The sequence below is a fragment of the Pyrus communis genome, chromosome 3 (assembly GCF_041283825.1).
Source record: "Pyrus communis isolate YQ-2024b chromosome 3, ASM4128382v1, whole genome shotgun sequence".
NCBI classification, from domain to species: domain Eukaryota; kingdom Viridiplantae; phylum Streptophyta; class Magnoliopsida; order Rosales; family Rosaceae; genus Pyrus; species Pyrus communis.
This window is the reverse complement of record NC_142567.1, coordinates 27,827,765-27,849,780: the sequence shown is the minus strand read 5'-3', so window position 1 is coordinate 27,849,780 and position 22,016 is coordinate 27,827,765. Positions and strand designations below refer to the sequence as shown.

Sequence of the window (22,016 nt, the reverse complement as noted above, 5' to 3'; positions counted from 1 at the left end):
AAAAAACCAGTTAGATGCAAATGGATTTTAGAAAAAAAGGAAGGATTACATGAATAAGATGTTGTGACATTCAAAGCAAGGCTCGTGGAAAAAGGATACATACAGAAGGAAGGGGGGATTACGATGAGATCTTTTCACCTATGGTCAAGCATACTTCTATCAGTTTGCTTTTAGCAATGGCAATGTAGCATGGCATGGAGATTGAGTAGATGGATGTTAAGAATGCGTTTCTTCATAGGGATCTATAAAAGACGATTTTCATAGCTCATTCAGAAGGCTTTGTCGAGTATGAGAAAGAGAACCTAGAGAGTCAACTTAATAAGGCCATGTATGGCTTCCAGCAATCTCCTAGACAGTGGTACAATACGTTTGATTCATTTACACTGAAAATTAATTTTAGGAGATGCTTATATGACTGTTGTGTGTAGTATCATGTATTCCAATACAAGATGATATGTTACAATTGCTATATGTGGATAACATGCTAATTGCTTGTTAAGGCAAGTCTAGAATTCAAGACTTGAATAAGATGTTGAGCAAGGAGTTCTACAAGAAGGATCTAGTTGTTGCGCAAACAAATCCTTGGCATGGAAATTCAAAGAGATATGACCGGTGGTAGGATCTAGATATCACAAGCCAAATATATTCAAATGTTCTTGAGAAGTTCAACATGCTTAAAGCAAAGGCAGTTTCAACTCCTTTGGCAGCTCACTTAAGTGGGCAACAGTGTCCTAAGTCCAAGAAAGAGAAACAAGCGTTATAAAAAATGTCGTGGGCTGCCTAATGTATGCAATGGTATGCACACGATCTGACCTAGCTCAAGCAATTAGTGTTGTTTTCAAGCGCATGACAAATCCAAGAAAGCAACACTGGGATGCAGTTAAGTGGATTATGCGTTACTTGAAAGGTTCTTACCAACAAGAGATTATGTTAGAGAAGCAAAAAGAAAATGCATAAGTGTTGAGGTATGTTGATGCTGACTGTGCAGAGGACTTGAACAAGAAAATGTCAACTTCTGGTATAATTTTATATGCACAAGATGACCAATCAGTTGGAGAGTACTACTGCAACCAATTACAGCTTTGTTGACTACAAAGGTAGAGTACATAGCTTTGGCTAAAGCTGAAAAGGAAGTAATTTGGTTTTGTCGCTTGGTAAGCCAAATGGGAACCACTCATAATTATCTTAAGCTAAAATGTGATAGTTAAAGTGTCATTTACTTGGTAAAGAATCAGGTTTTCATGGAAGATCAATGCACATTGAAGTGAGGTATCACAAAATTTGGGATTGAGTGAAGTTCAAGGAGATTTGAGTTGAAAAGGTTCACATGGACACTAATGCCGCATATTTCGTTACCAAGACAGTGTTGGTCAAGAAATTGAAGCGTTGCTTGAACTTGATCAATCTTGTTGATTGATTAAGATGTAGCACAAGGTGTAGATTTTTGAAGATTTTCATAGCTACTACAAGAAGGTTTGAAGATACTTTGGAGTGCAATAATTAAGACTTGGTTCGACTCACTCAGGTGGAGATTGTTAGGATTTGGTTCGTCTATTTGTTAAAGTCCTATTTTGCTTAAGACTAAAGGTTCACAGATTCTTATCCTAAAAGGATTAGGAATGATTTAAAGTTTTCTTGTACAATTACATAAAGAATCCTATCAGATTATAGAAGTGTAAATTGCACACTATACTTATAAATAAGGTGCGGCAAGGCTAAAAAGATAGCAGAAAACAATTAGACAGTTGAGGGAAAAGAGGGATTAGTTTTAGGGTTTACAATAGCATTATACGCTTTATAAGTAATCAAAGAAGCCGTGGTTTCTTTACCCAAAGAAATCACAACTGAACAAAGGCAAAGGTTCTACTAAACCAGTATAATCTTGTGTGTTTCTAGTTATTCCCTATTTGTGAAGTTTTGTCCATTACCTAATACATCAAAGAATAAGATCCAGAGGAGAGTTGAAATTCTAACAATATATATGCCTCTTCAGCTGGATAGCATTATTTACATGCTTTTTTTTTTTTTTTTTTTTTTTTGTGAAATTATAATTACATATGAAAATGCAAAATTTCCTAACATGCACAAAGAAATAAATCCCATAAAGGTTTAGACTAAGCTGTAATTTTATTAATTTTTTTTCTTTACATGAAAGGTTGTATCAATGATCCCAAATTGTATGAATTCACAAATTCCCAATGGATTTCGGGTTTAACATCAGGAATACAAATGGACCAAAGAATCCAGCACAAAGAGTAAACAGAGAAAAGCAAATAAAAAAAAGGACGAAATACAAATATAAATTCATAGTAAGGACACGTAGATTTGGATAAGGAGTAAAAAGCCAATACCTTCAAAGGAAAATTCACACGAGGCTTGCTTGTTGTTCCTCAGGAGAGTATATTAACAGCTTCTTCAGGAGAAATGAAGGTATCTAGATTGAAAGAACGAAGCAACCCATCCAAGAACAAGTAAGCAAATGTTACGAGGAACCTTAAGCAATGGCAACCGTCGAACTGCAAAAAGTAAAACTCGTTAAGAGAAAGGTTTGAGAAATTCTAGTGTTTTTTTTTTTTCATTGAATTTTCTTAAATCTTTTAGTATTAATGAATCCCACATTATGGTTCATGTCCTAGCTACAAGCTTAGAGACATGTCCTAAGCGTCGTAAACAAATTGGCCTCGAAATTGAGAGTAAATAAAGAAAGACAAATAAAAAAGGACAAACACAGATATAAATTCATATTAAGGACAGGCAGATTTGGATATGGAGTAAAAAGACAATACCTTTAAAAGGAAAATTTACACGAGACTTGATGCTCTTCAAGATGGAGAAATGCCTGCGGCTGCTGCTGCAGTATGTGATGACTGATGAAAAAAGGCTTCAAGAATGTTTAAAGACAATTTGGGCACTGGCATATCAGAATAGGGTAGTTTAGAATGTGCAAAATTTTCACTATATGAGGAGGGCATGTTTTGGATTGTGATTGTTTCGAAAATAATTAAAAGCGTTTTAGACAATAAAAAAACATTTTTGACCGTGCGAGCCATTTAGGAATGCTTTTCTAGAAAAATCTTATGTTTATAAGCGCTTCTACTGTGTTTTTATAAAGACATTGAACAATTTTTATGGTTAGAAATGCTTTTAGCTTGTTTTAGGTAAAAAACATTTCAATGACAAGTCTTTGGCTGCTTTTGGAAGAAGAGTTAAAAGTGTTTATGGGTCATAGAAGTTGTTTATGAAGAAACACATGACAAATGCTTTTTCAGGAAGAACTTACAGATACTTCTTTAGGATGCAAATTTGAATAAGCAAGAATTCAAGCATATTATTTCAAATGTAAATTATATTAAATTAAATAGATTTCGCATCTCAAAAAAGCACTTACATGGAATGGAAGTATGGAAGCAGAGAGATGAGAGATGGCTCGCTAAGAAATCCGGACTGAAATTGAAGGAATAATGCTTTTGCTTTATATCATAACTTCTCATTTCCTTCACTTGGTAGTCCACGGAATCCCCTTCCACCATACTACTCCATCTACTCGTTCTTTCTTCAAACTTGCTTTTGGCATACATTCTTACTTGAAGTAGCAATGAAAGCATATCCTTAGTCCTTCCCCAGTAATTTTTATGTGCTTGCGTTTTTTTCCCGTGACATTGTTTTTGTAGCGGGGTGAGTGTAACAGTTTTAGTAATCATATTTTCTAAAAACCGAACTCATGAAACTCGCATGTTAAACACAACAACTGAAATTTGAAATCACTCTATTGGGCTTGAATTTTTCGACCTACTGTGTCAGTTTGATTCCTACTCATAAGAATCAAAACTCAAAATTTTCGTCGTGCTAAAAAAGGGTTTATCATCACAATTTCCTCACACGCACAAAGCGTTATCTTCTTCTTTTAACCTTTTAAAAGAAAATGTTCTCTTGCAGAATGTGTTAGGAAACAAAAGATTATTTGTATTATCGCACTATGTAATTAAGAAGATTCCTACCTTAATGTGTAGTCCAAATTTATGGTATAACAAAATAAGAATATCTTACAAATTAAAGTACATTTTTGCTCACCACCATCTCATTGATTACCCCACTTCAAAGGTAAAGCATATGATCAATCAAGGAAAATAGAAGTACAAAGCTTCTTTGTTGTTAGATAGTCAACAACCGGAACTCCCATTTTACGTCAAATCCTTATGATAATGAATTCTGAACGAAATTGTGTTAACCGAGCGCAATGACGTTCTAGGATTCATATAACCGACCCCACTTAGTAGAAAAATGCTTTGTTGTTGTATAAAATCCCGACACTAGTCCAAAAACACTCTCCTGTCAAAATAACAAAGAAATATTCTTGCAATAAATATCAAACCCAGGAAGTACATTCAACGTGACATATAAGCTTGCTTTATTTTTAACATTGTAAGATTAGCTACATCATAGAATTCTTATCCAAGGACGATTACACGAATAACAACAAAACCTTATCTCATTAAGTGAGGTCCACTGATTCAAGGACGATTATAGCTACAAATAAATGATTCCAGTTTTGGTGTGTTCTTGAAAACAACCTATCTGCTCTGTGTAGGAAGTAATCAGAAAATTAACCTTGTGTGGTCCACCATTATATCACATACAGGCTATGGCAGTGCTCGAGTATACAACAAGAAGAACACAAAAGTCTTATCCCACTAAGTGGGGTCGGCAGTGTGAGCATAAACCAGATTATTTTTCACCACATAAACTTGATTCTGGACTTGTACCGGAACTGCTTCTTTGTCATGCACCAAGGGCCAGGGAAGGTGCTCAGCTGCATTATTACCAGGTAAATTATAGCAAACAAAATGTGAAACTCTGCTCTGCCATAAAACTTACTCCACAAGTCACTTGAAGAAAGCCAGATATGTGATATTGTTCTGAAACTGAAAATGTATGGATGACTTGCAATGTGAAAGTTGTAAAGAGATTATATGATCATAGTCGATGAAATCTATATGTTCTTCAAACACGGGGTTTTTGGAAGATGTTTTGCAATGTCAATATACGAAATGTCGTATGTTTGAGTCATAAATGCAAACACTTCGATAGAGATAGTGACAGAGCTTACATTGCTGATGATCTTGGCCCCAAACCATGCTGTTTCTGCACCATATGGAGGGGGAATGACTGTGATTCCATCAGACAGAAATGGAGGGAGAACTCCATGTAATTCCTTCTCTAACCTTCCTGAATATAAAAATATCGAAAGATAAAAGATAAGAGTTTGTTAGTAAGATTTCAAATGCATATTCCATTATAAAAAAAGACACGGAAAAGTTTCTTGTATTTGAATGATGCCTGCGAGTCCTGGTAAACATGCAGTGCCTCCTGACAAAACTACTGTCTTGAACCAAGCATTGTCTCCTGTTAGTTCTGCCAAATGGCAATGTTCCATACAAAGAGCAACAGCCTGATGCAAACTCATGGTACCCCTATACAAAATATGATACTATAAGTTTCAAATATAATTTCCCCTTGAAGTTCTGTATTCCTAATAAGCTATTGGTGAAATCTGGACATAAAAGATTATCAACGATTTTACACGACATGCTCGAGATCAGACCTGAACCAACCATAGGCACCAATTTGATGAATACAACACAGAGTTGATACTTGCTTATGAAATGGGTGCTAGAGAATTTACTAGTTCTCAAAATGGGGAAAGGGAGATGAGGAGAGAAAAACAGAGAGCAATAAATCTAAAACTTTCCAGTGGTACTTACAGTCCTGCAAGCTGTGGCTGGAATAAGATCTCTCCTGTTTGAAACCGCTCTTTTGAAACAGTAAAACATTCTTCTCCACCACATACAAATGAAGCTTGTGTATTTTTAGATAGCTCAGCTTCATAATCCTCAGCAACATAACATAGTTTCTGAATAAAGTCAACCAATGAGACATGAAATTGAAAATTCTTTCTTCCATGATTTACCATACTAACGAATACACTTTGTTTCTAAGCTTCCACAATTCAATATTTCAACCAGTAAACCATGGGGCAAACTGAACTTCTTGCCCCATGGTGTTGAGCTCACTTGGTAACTTCCTATTTATCATTCGACCAATAAACTTCCCTATACGACTATGACATGAGAAGAAAGAACAAAAACTAGAACTGGAAAAATATCCTCTTATAAAGAATTGTGGCATGCTACTGGTTAATGTGCATTTACACTGATGGACAGTATTCTATACCGATAAAAATTCAATGACCATAGCCTGCACCATGAAAGGATAACAGCTATACCTCTTTCACAGTCCGAACAGTGTACAATGAGTCAAAATTGATATTTTTCCTGTGCAATAGCTCCCTAAGGAACCCTGTAAGCCTCAGGGCTCCCAATCCCATAACCTCCACACCCACCTTGCGCATTACTTTACCATTTAGAACTGTAAACACAATAGTATCGCTTTAAGTACAAAATTTCAAGAGTCCCAAGCAACCAAAAGTGTAAAAAAAAAAAAAAAGAAAAAAAAAAAAGCATCTCCACAAACAAACAAAGAAAAATATTTATTGGAACTGAAAAGTACTGTGGACCATTCTTAACAAAAATAGTGGAAGAATTTTTCTAGAGAATATCTAAAGAAGTAAAAGTAAAAAAGCATGCCTAGAACTACAAGTCACACAATGCCAGATTGCCAGCTAAAAAATGAGATGTAAACCAACATTTGAGTAACTGTGAAGAAAAAAAATTTACAACACAATTGTAAAGTGTGTTGTAAATGAGAAACTATGCACAGTCCCTACGAAAGCATCAAGTGTGACCAGAAATCCTTTTCTCAGCAGTTAATAATTCTGAAATCATGAGGAAGATGGAACGTAGGATAGCTTACTTGGAACAATAGAAGTGGCTTGGAAACCGATGTTTACAACAATCCCTGAAGTTCTTCTTGCTGCATACAAAGCTAAAGTTGCCTACAGTTTCAAAAGCAGACAATGAATACTGGACCGAGACTCAAATAAACCATTTATACACTGAGAGATGCAGTTCCAGATGACATGACAACTTTGCATGATTGCAACGCATTAGGTCCCCTTCTTCCATATGGTTTATGGACAACATATATATTATTATGGAGGGGAAGGAGAACAGTTTACCTGATTAATGGCACAGACAGCAGGGACATTCATGTCAAAAAGTACTTTGTATATGGCTTCTTTGAGTTGCCGTCTTGATGCTTTAGCAGATTCAGTATCTAGACCAAAAATAAGGAAAAAATAGCACATTAGGAGGATGAAGACAATACCCTGTGAAGGATAACAAGACAAAGAGAATTGATGCAACCAATCCAAGTTATAACTCTAGGGTAGCAACTCACCATCATAATGGCAAATAGGTATAGACAAAACCACGGGCTGCGAAGATGGTTTCACCTGCATTCTAAGAAGAAACACAATCACATATCAGCTATACCTGCTATCTAAGATTCAAAGGCATCGATGTAAACCAGTGTTCCACATGATAATGAAGGCAGTGCAGTTTCTTCTATACTTTTAAAATGAAATTTTAGCAGAGAAGTATCTTAAATGTGCTCACTTGTATTTAAGTCACTGAACATGCAGATTGAATAAAGAAATATATGTAACTAAGAGAAAGAGGATTGCATCAAGAAGAACAGCCGCAAGCTTCTTTAACTATGACGTTGCTTGACTAATACATCAAAATAATGAAAACTAAAATGATAGAATAGCACACCTGCTATAAATAGTCACAAAAAAATGGCGGAGTCTAGAGTGCATCGGCGACTCAACATTACCAAATTCCTGCAAGTCATATTATTCCAGAACATTGTAGTGATAGACATGGCAAGAAAAACCCAAAGTATGGAATTAAAAGTGAAAGATAGATTGAAACAATCTAACAATCATGTGGAATGGAAGTTATATGCAAAAGAACTTCTTGACTGTGAGCTGAAATAAACATCTCACCAAAAAAGTTGCTGACTGGCCTGATGGACATGCGTATTTGCTCCAGCCAAACTTGCAATAGCCAGAGCCCCCTTCCCAACAAATGTAAAGAGAAAATGAGGGAATAGTTTATGTCGAAGCTAGATAAAGTCCAAAGTTTGCTAACAAAAACAAAATCATAACTCTATGTATATCACTATGGATGGTAGATAATAGTGATACCAAAACATTGAATAGCTATTGTTTACAAGCTTCTTAACAAAATACCACAGAAATGAAGATATGCTTTCAATATTTGGATTAACAAGCGAAAAATTATGTCAGCATTCTCAAACATAATAAATAGTTAATGTGTGTGGAGGTTAGAGACACTCACCGTCAATGATAGCAGAACCAGGAACTTGAACTCGTTGACTATAAATACCCATATAGGACAACTGGGGACTCTCGCCCGAGAATGTTCTACAATAAAATTTATATTTGAATAAGCTCGACCATAAAACTCAATGAACAAGCACTGAGCAGCATATACATTATTTCGGCATTAAAGAACAAATTCACTGGACAAGTCGATGGTTTCCTCACCAAAACAATGGTGTACCGTTTTCTCCAAGATATTAACACTCGACTATCACAACGAACAAGTACAACCAATTAAAATCCCTTTCACAATTCTGACATTCTTTATGTTCGACCACTTAAAAATCACACCTTTACACAACTTTGCCAAAAATAAAAAATCTCTGTCAGTAAAAATTCCAACCTTTACTAGCACTAATAACAATTTAAACTAAAAATATTCATTTGACCAATAAATATAGACTTTAGAACTTATGAACTAAGCTGCTACCAAGTCTTGAACTTTCCCGGCAAAAAAAAAAAAAAACAAAATTTCTCAGTAAACTCTCGGTCATTTAACACTACTTTGAATTCAAAATTATTTATATTTAAAGAGACATTTTGAATTAGACGCCTCGTTTTTAAACGTCATAGACTAAACATCCATTCCTTTTGCAAATTTGATTAAACATTTTCCCTACAATTTTGGTACTTTAATTTTATTTCATTTTACTTCATTAGAAGTCTATTCACGTTAGCATTCCTTTTTTCCCTCCTATTTTTATGCATCTCTTATTATGATAATTTAAGATTTTTTAAAATTTTTTATTAAAATATTTATTTTAGTAAATTAAATAGAATGTAACAAAACTCGTTGTTAGGTACGTTTGATTATAACGATATATTTAATTACTTGGTACATTTGAATTTTTTGTCCATTTGGCTTCTTAGTACATTTAAATTTTTGGTTCATTTAGTTTTTTGTACATTTGAATTTTAGGTTTCAAAACATAAGTTTTATTACTTTTTGTTCTAATAATGAGAAATTATTTTAATTAATTATTATTTTTTTAATAGAAAGAGTCGTTAACAATGTAAAAGTTTAAATTACTTTAATTAATTATTTTTTCTTTCTAGAAAAAGTCATTAATCAACGGATAATAACATTTTTGTTAATTCAAAATTATATGATTTATCGTTATTATTTAGCATTATTTACAATAATAAGGATTTATCTCTGATCAACTAAAAGTTATTCCAGAGACTTATCTCCCAAAAATACAAGATTATCTAGAGTATTATGTATAAATCAAACATATTTTTAAACATTCTAAAAAGATGAATATTCATTTTAATATAATTTATAATTGGATACGTTTTAATGCGGGGTTAGTACATTTTCGTTTGACGTTGGTATGTTTCCATACGATTTAGATTTGAAAAGTTTAAATTTTTAGACTTAAATATAGTTAAAATTATTTAAAATATATAACAGATATTTAAATGTAAATTAATTTCAATTAATCTGAAATAATTTAAGTCTGAGTACCTTAATCAAATGTTTCAAAACTTAATCAAAAACTTAAAAAACATAAATGTTTAGCCTTTCAAAGCTAACACGAGGCATCTAGTTCTAATTTTCTTATTTTAAATGCATAACAAAGACGTCAAAATTGAATCCCAAAGTGGGATTTTTCAGCTGAGCAGATTAAATATAAAAAATTGAGAAGTGGGAAATGCTTGAAATTGAACATACTGAAGTGGGTATCCGAATCTCAAATGGGTTTCCGAGAAAACAAGGGATTCCCAATAAGTCTCCTCCTCCTGCTTCTGCAGAAAGAAAATCCACAGCTCGTTCTCGGAGACGACGCACCGCCACGCTCTGCACACGACGCTCAACTTCGCCGCTTCCTTAGGCCCCACCAGTCTCACGATTTTCATCAGTAGGTCCGTTGGCAGCCGATCGAACGCCCCGGAACCTGGCGTCGCCGACGGAGAGCTCGAAGAAGAAGACGACGACGTTGACTCTGAACTTGAAAACGTGCGGCTCGACACCAACTCCCACGCTTTTCTGATCAACGTCGTCATGGTTTTCTTTGAACCACGACGATTAGCTTTTTTCTTTTCAATTTTTGCCGCGTAGAATTTTCTCGTGAAAGTTGGGCGAGAAAGTTCTAGTTTCCACGGAAACAAACGAAGCTGGGAGTCGTCTCGAGTGGTTGGTATGCTTTGTGCCGTAGCGGATGGTTTTTTCCGGAAACTGAGGAGGCAGAAATTGATGACGTGGGATCTGCGGGTGTCGACACGTGGGAGCTTTCCCTGCCACAACCGGAAAAGGATCTGGTTGATTTCAGATCGCACAATGTACGATGAACGATCACGATCACGGAATTCATTAGATCCCTAACAAAATAATCCATCAATGATCTTTTTCCCCACCTATCAACGGCCAATTCCGAACCCCAATTTTTTTTTTTTGAACAAACCATATTATCTCAACTAAGGGGAAATCTCCAGATCATTTCCACTAAATTCATCCAATTAATGAATTTGAGTCCGTGAAATTTGATATAATGGTTAAAGTTATAATATGGTTCAAATTTATCTTTATCAAGAATCGAACCACAAGTAAAGAAAAATATCACTAAACAATAGTACTAAATGGCCGAACCCAATTTTTATTTAGCTCTTTTTCCGAAAATGTTTGAATTTGCTAAATAAAAAATACTTGGATACTCCTAGTGAGTACCCAATATACTAATCCTGTTCATCTTTAATTTCCATAAAACATAACTAAACAGCTTTATTACTCTAAGCCAAACATGAATTATTCTACTAACCAAACATGACTCTTCTCTCTTTACCAAAAAATTACCCTGCCATCCATCTCTCGCCTTCTCCATCCATCGTCCTCTACCCATGGTTCTATAAAATACTAGGTGCTAATCTGAAAGGTGAAATGAGGCTTAACGCTTAGGTAGATGCATAGACGGACTAGATGGATTTGTATTTTTTGAATAAATTTATTATATAATATATAAATAAGTGCATTTTTACACAAAAAAATCATACATGTTGATAAAAATAAAATACAAAACATACAAGAATAAATATTTATTATAATATATAAGTATTGTATAAAGCTTAAGAGTTTATTTTCGATCATAACCTTCAAATTATTATTGGGCCATATTTTCTTTAAAAAAATTGAAGGTGGATAAAAATCTTCAAAAAATTGTCAAACTTTTAATTAAAAACACTTTATTAAAGTAAAGTTAGCCGCACCCACCCACTTTTCTCTTCAAGTTCAATCTCATTCGCCGTTTCTCTCTCCTGTCTCCGTCTCTGCACAGAAAAGCGACCTCCATCTCCCTCCCCCTCAATCCCTTCGCAGCAGATTGTTCTATCTCTCTCTCCCTTCATCTCCTTCTCCCTCTCTCTCTCTGTCACTCAAATTTCATCAGGAAATCTGAGGTGAGGTCGTGACTCGGTGCAACCAGATGTAGAAGGTGACCAGGGAACGGCGGCTACGAGAGAAGGCTAGAAAAAAAGGACCGCCTAGCACCGCCGCCTTGACACCGCCTAGGCTGTCTGGGAGCGCCCAGAAGTACCCAAGTGGGCACCTAACCAAATCAAAACACTTAAGATCGTGTGGTAAGAGAATGGTGGTTGGGGAAGTATCTGTAATTGGCGTGAAAGTGTAGGAGAAGAGGGATGATGGTTATGAGTTAAAAGCAAAACATGAGTATAGAATATAAAGACACGTGTTTTTCTTTGAGTGATCCAGTCAGTCGAGTACTTAAGTATTATCTAGAGATTTTTCAGTGTGATCAGTACACATGAAGATACATAACGTATTACTATATAAATAGTAAAAAGTTAATAACTTAAAAAGTAAAATTTCTCATCATTCCTATTAAAACACGTAATGTACCACTTGTGTTCTAATCATAAGTAAAAATTTCTCAGTATCATCCTTATAAAATTTTAGGATTCAAATTGGAATTTTTAATTCAACGTTTGAACCCCTTTAAATACTTTACAAGAAGTTGAGCGAGTTTGTTCGACAGAACCTTCCGCTCCAAGTTCGTAGATAAACGGGTCATCTCCACTTTGCGGTCGAGGTCTGTCCTCGAAGCGGAGGTGGCTTAGACTTGGAAGGCCAAAGTTGAGATGTCTGAAGTTGCTCAAGGGTGCTCTTGCTTGGGCCATTACTCCACGAGATTGTATTGTAGATTGCATCTCCACCCTGGTGGTGGAGGCTCTAATTGCATCCTGAGCTCGAGAGAGTTGCAAGTCCCTCGTGGCATCACTTAGTTCTCTAAGTATCTCTCTAATATGATCCAAGAGCATGAACATGGTTTAGGTATGAAAGTCATCCTACGGAGTGAAAGTTGGGGCACATGCTCTGGCAGTAGCGATGCTGGCATCGACAATGGCGAGAGTAATCTCGGCAACAGCAGGAATAAGCTGATCAAGATCAGGCTGGGCGTGGTGGTCAGCCACGGGTAAATTACAAAATTACATAAAACTACAAAATTACAAAATTAAAAAATAATAAAAAAAACCCTCTTTCAAAAGATAGAAAACAAATAAATATGTAAGGGTAAATTACATAAAACTACCTCAATTATGGTTGAACTACAATCTCATATTTCATGTTTTAAAAATTACAATGTCATACATCATCTTACGAATTTGTTGCAATGTCAAACCTCCGTCAATTTTTTTGTTAAATGCTGACATAGCTTAAGGCGGGGCCCACTCCTTAGCCTAATTGGATACAAATATTATTTAAATATTAATAAATTAAGATCAAAATTATTTAAATATTTCTATAAAATTTGGAGCCCGCCTCCACAATTCTCTCTCTCTTTCTCTCTCGGGATCTCCTATTTTTTCTCTCCCTCTCAAATTGAACCGGCTCTCTTCCCTTTCTTTCTCCATTCTTCACCTTCATCCTTAAAATTTCACAACCTATTTCATCTTTTGCCTAGAAATTCAAATCGACATTTCAAAATTCATCACAATTAAAAAAACGCACGGATACTGAGACCCACAATAACGCCCAATTAAACCAATGCTCCAGAAACAGCCAAGATACCGAGATCCACATCAACAAGGGCAACCTGTAGTCAGACCACCACCACGGGAACCCAATCCCCCCTTCCTTTCCCCCAAAGTAGCAGTTGCTACTGCGTCTTTTGTGCCTTCCTCCTCATCGTCATCAACCTCATCACCCTCATCGGCAACATCTTCTACCTTTACTTCGACCCCAGCATCCCGGCCTTCTACCTCATCTCCTTCCAGATCCCCAAATTCGACTCCGTCCCCAAGCCCGAAGGGACCCATCGAGAAATTGACGGTGGAATCTGGTTAAGCCGTTGATGGTGAAGTCTGAAAATTAGTTGTGAATGGAAGTCGAATCGATCACCTGCAAAAGAAAATCTGGGTTTTTTTTCTTGGGTAAATTACACTTTACCACCTCAGGTTTTGGGTCAATTTCAATTCCTTACAACATCTTTAAAACATTTCACTTTCATACCTCAAGTATTATTTTATTTCAATATAATACCTCCGTTACATTTTTCATCCATTGATTTGTTAAGTGCTGACGTGGCTGCCAAATATGCGTCATGGGGCAAAAAAAAAAAAAATTTTAACTTTAAAAAAAAAAAAAAAACCTTAATCTTCTAAATTAAAAAAAAAAAAAAAAGTTTAGAAAATCCAAATCTCATCACCCCACCCCCAGAACCTTGAACAAAAAGAAAAAACCCAGATCCCCCCATCCCCTGCGAAACCCAGATCCCATATCCCCCCTCAGTCGAAGACTCATCGTCTTCCATCCCAGATCCCATATCCCCCCCCCCCCCGGTCGAAGCCTCATCGTCTTCCATCCCTTCGCACCCATCCTCCACCACCTCCTCTGCACCCATCATTCACCTCCTCCGCGCACCTATCTTCCCCTTCCCCAACCCGAGCCCAACCTGCAACCCAGAAAGAAGAGGAAAAAAAAAAAAAAACCAGCGCACCTACCCTCGCACGCATCATCTTTCCTCCTCTATACACCCCACTCCTTATTGGGGAAAACGAGATCTGGGTTGCAGGGAAAGGGAGATGGTTTTTTTTTTCTTTTCTTTTATGGGTTGCAGGTAGTGGGTGCAGATGAGGAGGTGAAGGATGGGTGCACGGTGGGTTTAGGGAAGACGGGAAGGGGAAGAAAATGGTGGGTTGCAAGGAAAGGGAGTCGGGGAAGATGAAGATGGATTTTTTTTTCCTTTCTTTTCCTCTCCTCTTCTTCTTCTTCTTCTAGGTTGTAGGTTGGGTGGGTAGTGGGGTTGCGGGTTCAACTTTTGTTTTTGGTTTTGTTTTGTTTTTTGTTTTTTTTTTAATATAGAAGATTAAGGTTTTTTAAAAAAAAATTAAATTTTTTTTGCCACGTGGTAGACATTTGGCAGCCACGTGACATAAATATAGCAGCTACGTCAACACTTAACGGATCAATTGATGAAAAATGTAACGGAGGTATTATATTGAAATAAAATAGTACTTGAGGTTTGAAAGTGAAATATTTCAAAGATGTTGTAAGGAATTGAAATCGACCCCAAACCTGAGGTGGTAAAGTGTAATTTACCATTTTTTTTTTTGGTGGAGAGAGGAGAAGACTGGTGGATTGGGGAAAGGATGAGGTTGATTGGTTTGTAGCGGTGAGTCCTACATTTTTAATAAAAATATTTAAATAATTTTATCTTTAATTTATTAATATTTAATTATATTTTTACTTAGCTGGCAAGAGAAGGTCCGCCTTAAGCCATACCAGCATTTAACAGAAAAACTGACGGATGTCTGACATTACAACAAGTATGACATTGTAATTTTTAAAATATGAGGTATGAGAATGTGGTTTTACCAATAATTGAGATAGTTTTGAGTAATTTACCCAACATCTAACTAACCAAATCTATGAAAATACAACACCAAATAGGCAAATACAACATAAATATAGTAGAAATACAAATACGCACACAACAAAGAAAGCATGTCCTTTTCGGGGCTGGTTTGGTATTGCTGTGCTTTGAAAAAAAAACTGTTTCTGCTGTGCTGTGAAATAAAGCAGTAGAGTGTTTAGTAAATTTTTTTTGTAAAAGTACTTTTGGAAAAAAAAACAGTATTATAGTGTTTAGTAAACTTTTATGTAAAACAGCTATAACTGTGTGAAATGACTAAAAAATGTATAATACTAGATGTGCCATTAATTTAATTTTCTTAACAAATAAATGTGAATTACTAAATATACTTTATTTTTAAAAGAAAAATATTTATAAACTTTCTCTTAAATATATAATTCAACGTTTAACAAGAAATCATAATCCAGCATTCAACATATAATCCAACATTTATACTGCTTCATGTTTTTAACTTTTTTTTTTTTTTTCAAAACTCATTTTTGCTGTTTAACGATTTTCAACTTTTTTTCACTAAAAACTGTAAAAATAAATTATTTTTAAATATTTGCTAAATATTTTTTTAAGCTTGGTTTTTTTTTTATTTATTTTTTTTTATACCTACTTTTTATAAAAAGCCATCGGTACCAAACCAATACGTAAGGTTCCACTCAACCTTTGTCTTTCGCTCGACAATCCGAAAACACCAGTCGGTAGAGAGAAAATAATATTACGCACTCTCTCTCACCTCCCTCTCTCTCCCCTCTCTTCTCCCTGGATCTGAACTTCTTCTTGACTAGGGTTTGAGATTTCAGTTTCTCAATTCGGGATTTCCAGATCCGAAGAGCTGCTCCTTCCGAGCTTCTCAATTCCCAGAACAAACGAAAGGTGAAATTTTCAATTTTTCTTCTTTTTTGCGTGAATTTCAATTACCAATTGTGACTTTTTTGGGGTTTTTTCTGACTGGTGTCTTTTGATTATTCTGTTGTTGTTTTCCCCCAATTTCCCTTTCATTTTTGTATATTTGATTGGGGGTTAGGGTAAATTTGTGGATTGGTACGTGCAACTGTTCCAGAATTTCATATTTTATTTTATTTTAATTAGTGTATGTTCTTGTTTGATTTCTGAGCACATACAAAGTGGGATTTTTCACCTCTTTTAATTCCAATTAGTGTTTTGGTTTTTATTTGTAATTTTTGTATTGTCTAATGTATGTGTAAATTAAATATATGCCCGCAGTCAAGTTGCTAAAACTCTGGAAAATTATGAATTTCATTTGCATTTCACGTGCAATGTTGGTGAGGGGAATAAAGGGAAAAGCTTAATAATGAGCAAAACTTTGTCAAATTGAACCCTTTTGTACGAGGAAGCATTTTCCTATGATTATACTTTGCCGATTGATGCTGCCAAAATTAAAGTTTTAATTTTTCGGTGTTAAGAATAATTTGGTTACGCTGGTATATTCTCCAATGAGCTACTTTTGATGGTGTCATCATATCTGATTTAATCCTCTCAAAGATTACGAAAGGAATCCATGGTTGGGTGCTTGACTGTTGGCTTTGATAGCGAAGTTATAACCCTTTGCAGCTTCATTTTTGGGCAAAACTTGTATTGCTACAACTGTGGCGTTTTATGATATTGAATTTCCAAGCATGGCAACTCAGTGACATATATATTGTAGTCGAGCACATGCTCGACCTAGTTGTTTTCATTCTTCATTCTTATTGTGTGAATATCGGTCTAGTTGTTATGGTTTTCCTGATTCTTTTCTTCTCTGCCTTTTATTTTAATCAGGTTTTTGGAGTTTATATTAGTTTCTAATTTTTATTGCCTAATGCACGTGTTAATTAAATATATTCCTTCAAAAAAGTTGCTCCAACCATGGGTATATCACGAATTTCATTTTCATGTTTTATCTTAATATCTGTTCATAGTTAGCAATGACACAACAACATGAGTAGTTTATACCTTTGTTTGTTTTGTTATTTAATTATCTTATTTAGTAAGTTAGAATTTCGACCTGTTCACATCTTGGTTTTTGCAATATACGTTGATCGTTGGTATTGTTTTGTATGCTGATTCTTAAGTAACTGGCTTGAATCTTTGTTGGTGCTAGTTGTGGCATTGTTGGGAAGAATATGTCCCATTACGCTGGTTATGTGGAGGATGAATACGAAATGGAAGATGTAGATGATGATATGGATGACGAGTTTCACGGTAGAGAAATGGGCGGCTCAGATTCCGATGTTGATGAATATGACTACTTGGTTTGTGATATACTAACATGTCTTACTAGATATGTCAAATATTCACAGCTTCAAGAAACTATTCATGTCTAACACTATTTTATGATATGGCTTTTGGGCATTCAAACAACTCAAAGTTTGTATGAGCATTTCACATTTCATGATCACTGTAGTTAGTTCTGTATATAGCTGGGACTAATGTATGAATCTCATGCAGAATAGTAAAGTAGCTGATACAACTGCTGCTCAAGCAAGAAAAGGAAAAGACATCCAAGGTATTCCTTGGGATAGACTTAGCATTACTAGAGAGAAATACCGACAGACTAGGTTAGAACAATACAAGAATTATGAGAATATCCCTAATTCTGGAGAAGGATCAGGGAAGGTAAATAACTACTGTTTTTCCACATTTTTTATTCGTTATCCAAATTTTTAATTGATGCTGAAGTGTCAATTTCAACTTAGAAGAGTAACTTGATGATGATTTTTTTCCTCCTCGGTAAATAGGATTGCAAAGATACAAAGAAAGGATCTGTATATTATGAGTTCAGACGAAATGCTAGATCGGTGAAATCAACCATTCTTCATTTTCAGGTGTGCTGGGTGCGAGCTATCCTTTTGTTCTTATTGGCTATTTTCTGCGCATGTCAACTTTGGATGAAATTTTCTCACTCGCATATAATAGAACTGATAGGACTTATATTTGCTAACTTGACTTATAACTTGGGGTCAACTTTTGCTTGCAATGCCCTTAAACAATTTGACAGACACTGAATTATAATGTAGCCCTTTGCTGTCTCTTATTTGACTGAGATGTTTTATCTTTGCTTGGTAATGCAGTTGCGTAACTTGGTCTGGGCTACTTCCAAGCATGACGTCTATCTGATGTCACATTTTTCCATCGTTCATTGGTCTTCCTTAAGTTGCACAAAGTCTGAGGTTCTCAACGTTTCTGGACATGTGACACCATCGGAGGTAAGCGTTTTTAGATAACTTTTTGTTCGACAGCCAAGTCTTCATTGGAAACTGATATTTCTATTCTTCCCATGTAGAAACATCCTGGAAGTCTCTTGGAGGGGTTTACACAGACTCAAGTTAGTACTCTTGCTGTAAAAGATAAGTTGCTGGTTGCTGGAGGATTCCAGGGTGAACTTATTTGCAAGGTGAGTTGCAAATAATTCAGTTTACTAAGTAAGAAAATAAATGAATGAGCATTTATTGCACTTCTCTTGTGCTTATGTTGTCAACATTGCTTGGTTTGCACTTATCAGTTGTGACATTGTACATGGTTCACTTGCACCGTAGGGGTGGTGCCGAAACACAAATGTTATTTATCCTTTGCTTTAGCTATATGGGTGCTACTTCATACCAGATGGATCTTCTGGATGAACTTTAAGTTTTAACTTTGAATGTTGTGGTATCAGTGTGTATTAAACCTTTGATACTTGACTACATCCTGTATAAGCATTCTGTCATTCGGCTGTCTCTACAAGATCCCTTTTAGTTTCATTTTTCTCTCTTTGAAGAACTAATAAAGAGAAACGCTCAATGCTGACAGATTTATCTTATCTTTGACTGCTCTGCAGCATCTTGATCGTCCAGGAGTTAGCTTTTGCTCGAGGACAACTTATGACGATAATGCGATAACAAATGCTGTTGAGATTTATGACAGTCCCAGGTACTTGGTTTTTTCATGAGGTTGGGGTTTCTCATTTCCAAATTCCAATCATGAACCTATAACTGATATAGTCCCCTTGAATTTCGCAGTGGGGCAGTTCACTTTACAGCCTCTAATAATGACTGTGGAGTCAGAGACTTTGACATGGAGAAATTTCAGCTTACTAAGCATTTCCGGTATCCTTGGCCTGTGAATGTGAGTCTCCTGCAGCTTTTTTGGAAATGACTGGATGTTTATCTCATTACATTTGCTGACATTTCTTTCATGGAGGGTTCTATATTTTTGGTCCTGCAAGTGATATATGATAGTTGGCAGCTATTTTTCAACTGCAAATTTGCAAACTACCTCATTCCATCCAATGCTGATTTTTCATTGGGTCACGTTTCACATGTGGAAATCCAATAACTTGAATGCTTTCTCTAGTCAGTTTTGCTAAACTTCGATGCACCTCTATGCTTTGTTTGCAGCATACTTCTTTGAGTCCCGATGGTAAACTTCTTGTGATTGTTGGAGACAATCCAGAAGGGATTTTGGTAAACTCTCAAACTGGAAAGGTATATATCTCAGACTTTGTCAATTGACTTTCTCGTGATGTTTATTCCTTGAGCTAGGAAAGGAAGTGTGATGATTTGTATGAGTTTCTTTTGCAGACGGTAATGTCTTTAAGTGGGCACTTGGATTTCTCCTTTGCATCAGCATGGCATCCCGATGGTATGACCTTTGCTACTGGGAACCAGGACAAAACCTGCCGGATTTGGGATGTTCGAAACCTTTCCAAGTCAGTTGCTGTTTTGAAGGGGAACCTTGGAGCTATTCGGTCAATCCGGTATACTTCTGATGGTCAGCATATGATGATGGCAGAGCCAGCAGACTTTGTGCACGTCTATGATGTGAAAAGTGGGTACGAGAAGGAACAGGAAATTGATTTCTTTGGCGAGATATCTGGCATATCATTCAGTCCGGACACGGAGTCACTTTTTATTGGAGTGTGGGATCGTACATACGGTAGTCTTCTTGAGTATGGCCGGAGCCGGAACTATGCTTACCTTGACTCTTTTATTTGACCGACTTCAATAAGCAAACTGCGAATGAGTGTTGGCGCTGCTCATTCCTCAGTGCGATTGCAGAGCCTAGTAACGTTTTTCTCGCAGTGGGAAGAGGTTGTGGATGTAAATGTAGTATTATGTGCAATAGTAGCTTTGTTGTTGGTGTTCCGTCCTTTTCTCCCCATAGAAAGTGTGTAAAAGGGAGGAATGTACAGAAGGCTAAGGCAATGGTGGTCGAAACAAATGGGGAAGAACCGGTGTGTCTTGGGGCGAAAGACATTGGCTGTTTTGCGTTTTTGAAACTTTACCTCAATGTGGGACTTGTTATGTGGGAAAGAAGCTACCAATCATCTTGTTGGATTCTTGGATCCCAAGTGATGAGTTTGATATAGAGTAAAACTTACTGTAATAATTCTACTAAACAAGTTTACTTTTGTTCCCTTGCCTTCTCTTTGTGGGTTCTATTTCTTTTATCAAATATAGAACCCTATTATCTTGGAAAATGATTTCTTGATGAGCTCCTTAAACGAATTCGATGCCAAATTAGGCTGTCTATTACGTGGTTCCGGTGAACTCTCCCTCCCTAGTGTAAAATATCGAAGCACAAAAAAAAAGAAAAAAAGAAAGAAAGGAGAGTATTTGATGAACGAGAAAAATAACGCAAATTTGATATTGGTAGATATTATGTCAATTGGAAAATGGTCTGTTGACATTATGTCAATAGGCTGTTAACCAAGCGCACAATGATTGGATTTATCGACATTGTTGATATTTGAAGTGATTTGTACACATTTTTTTCTCTTCATACACAACATCCTCTTTATTTATGATCTTTATATTGAACAAATCAAAATAGAATCAACATACAAAAATAAACAGAAATATTCAAGAGGAGAATGATTTCCCCATATTAACACCTCATATGATCTAAAAGTAGATATTTTTTCTTAGTCTATGCAGCAGCAGTCCTAAATTTACAAGCTGACTCACCATCCAAAAATCTGTAATCCAAAAGGAACCAATAAACCAGTGCCAACTCACCATCCAAAATCTTTCCCTCCCACTTTCCCATCCTCACAACCTCCACAGAACCAGTAGAGATATATCACCCCTTTCTCCACTACTCTACAAATCTCATCTCCTCCACAAAACCAACCTCCACTTTTCATCAAACTTCCACAGCCCAACACCCTCCTCCTCCACAACCAATAATGGCAGCCACCTCCTCCGCCCTGTTCTCAGCCCCGTCCATCTCCTCCACAGCCACAAGGCACCACCAAACCCTATCACCAACCCAAATCTCCTTCCAAGGCCTCAGACCCCTCACCAGGTCCACCCCTCCCACCAAGCTGGGTTTGCATGCACCCAGCACCAGGAGAAGTTCATGCGTCGTCAAAGCTGAGCTGAACCCATCACTGGTCATCAGCCTGAGCACCGGCCTCTCTCTCTTCCTTGGGAGGTTTGTTTTCTTCAACTTCCAGAGAGAGAATGTGGCCAAGCAAGGGTTGCCGGAGCAGAACGGGGTGACGCACTTTGAGGCTGGGGACACTAGGGCTAAGGAGTATGTGAGCCTCCTCAAGTCTAATGACCCTGTTGGGTTCAACATTGTGGATGTTTTGGCTTGGGGTTCTATCGGTCACATCGTGGCTTACTACATCTTGGCCACCTCTAGCAATGGCTATGATCCCAAGTTCTTTGAATAAATATTATCATTTTGAATTTAAATTTGAGTTGAATCCATATCATGTTGTTGTGAGGTCTCTCTCTTGTTTGTAATTTGTATAGCTTATCAATGAATCGCTAGTTTGGGAAGTTCTC

The 22,016-nt window shown here is 36.3% G+C and overlaps 3 protein-coding genes across 7 annotated transcripts; 2 read left to right on the top strand and 1 right to left on the bottom strand.

The window, feature by feature from the left end:
• Positions 1 to 4,380: 4,380 nt before the first annotated feature.
• On the bottom strand, positions 4,381 to 10,517 carry LOC137716128 (actin-related protein 8). 3 transcript variants are annotated; one of them, XR_015961042.1, is made up of 13 exons: positions 10,041 to 10,502; positions 8,322 to 8,407; positions 7,967 to 8,037; positions 7,734 to 7,801; positions 7,357 to 7,418; positions 7,136 to 7,233; positions 6,871 to 6,952; positions 6,284 to 6,426; positions 5,763 to 5,911; positions 5,338 to 5,471; positions 5,108 to 5,226; positions 4,508 to 4,810; positions 4,381 to 4,447 (listed from the first exon to the last, which is right to left on the bottom strand). XR_015961042.1 is itself a non-coding variant. In XM_068455527.2 (12 exons), exons 1-12 carry the CDS (start codon positions 10,370 to 10,372, stop codon positions 4,733 to 4,735), a joined length of 1,422 nt encoding a protein of 473 aa, XP_068311628.2. In that variant the 5' UTR covers positions 10,373 to 10,517; the 3' UTR covers positions 4,381 to 4,732. The 3 variants fall into 3 exon arrangements, 1 of the variants encoding a protein (XP_068311628.2); XM_068455527.2 differs by having other exon boundaries at positions 4,381 to 4,810; positions 10,041 to 10,517; XR_015961043.1 differs by lacking the exon at positions 5,338 to 5,471 and having other exon boundaries at positions 4,381 to 4,810.
• Positions 10,518 to 15,885: 5,368 nt separating this feature from the next.
• LOC137715509 (putative WD repeat-containing protein C2A9.03) lies at positions 15,886 to 20,638 on the top strand. 3 transcript variants are annotated; one of them, XM_068454858.2, is made up of 10 exons: positions 15,886 to 16,116; positions 17,345 to 17,495; positions 17,692 to 17,859; positions 17,982 to 18,068; positions 18,315 to 18,449; positions 18,527 to 18,637; positions 19,061 to 19,152; positions 19,242 to 19,347; positions 19,620 to 19,706; positions 19,803 to 20,638. In XM_068454858.2, the coding sequence occupies exons 2-10, from the start codon at positions 17,367 to 17,369 to the stop codon at positions 20,214 to 20,216; spliced, it is 1,329 nt and encodes a 442-aa protein (XP_068310959.1). In that variant the 5' UTR covers positions 15,886 to 16,116; positions 17,345 to 17,366; the 3' UTR covers positions 20,217 to 20,638. The 3 variants fall into 3 exon arrangements, with proteins under 3 accessions (XP_068310959.1, XP_088547750.1, XP_088547751.1); XM_088691624.1 differs by having other exon boundaries at positions 15,909 to 16,116; positions 17,697 to 17,859; XM_088691625.1 differs by lacking the exon at positions 17,345 to 17,495 and having other exon boundaries at positions 15,937 to 16,116.
• A 695-nt stretch (positions 20,639 to 21,333) lies between these two features.
• Positions 21,334 to 22,010, top strand: LOC137715403 (photosystem I reaction center subunit V, chloroplastic). The gene has a single exon (XM_068454723.2). It carries the CDS (start codon positions 21,410 to 21,412, stop codon positions 21,899 to 21,901), a length of 492 nt encoding a protein of 163 aa, XP_068310824.1. The 5' UTR covers positions 21,334 to 21,409; the 3' UTR covers positions 21,902 to 22,010.
• Positions 22,011 to 22,016: the final 6 nt, after the last annotated feature.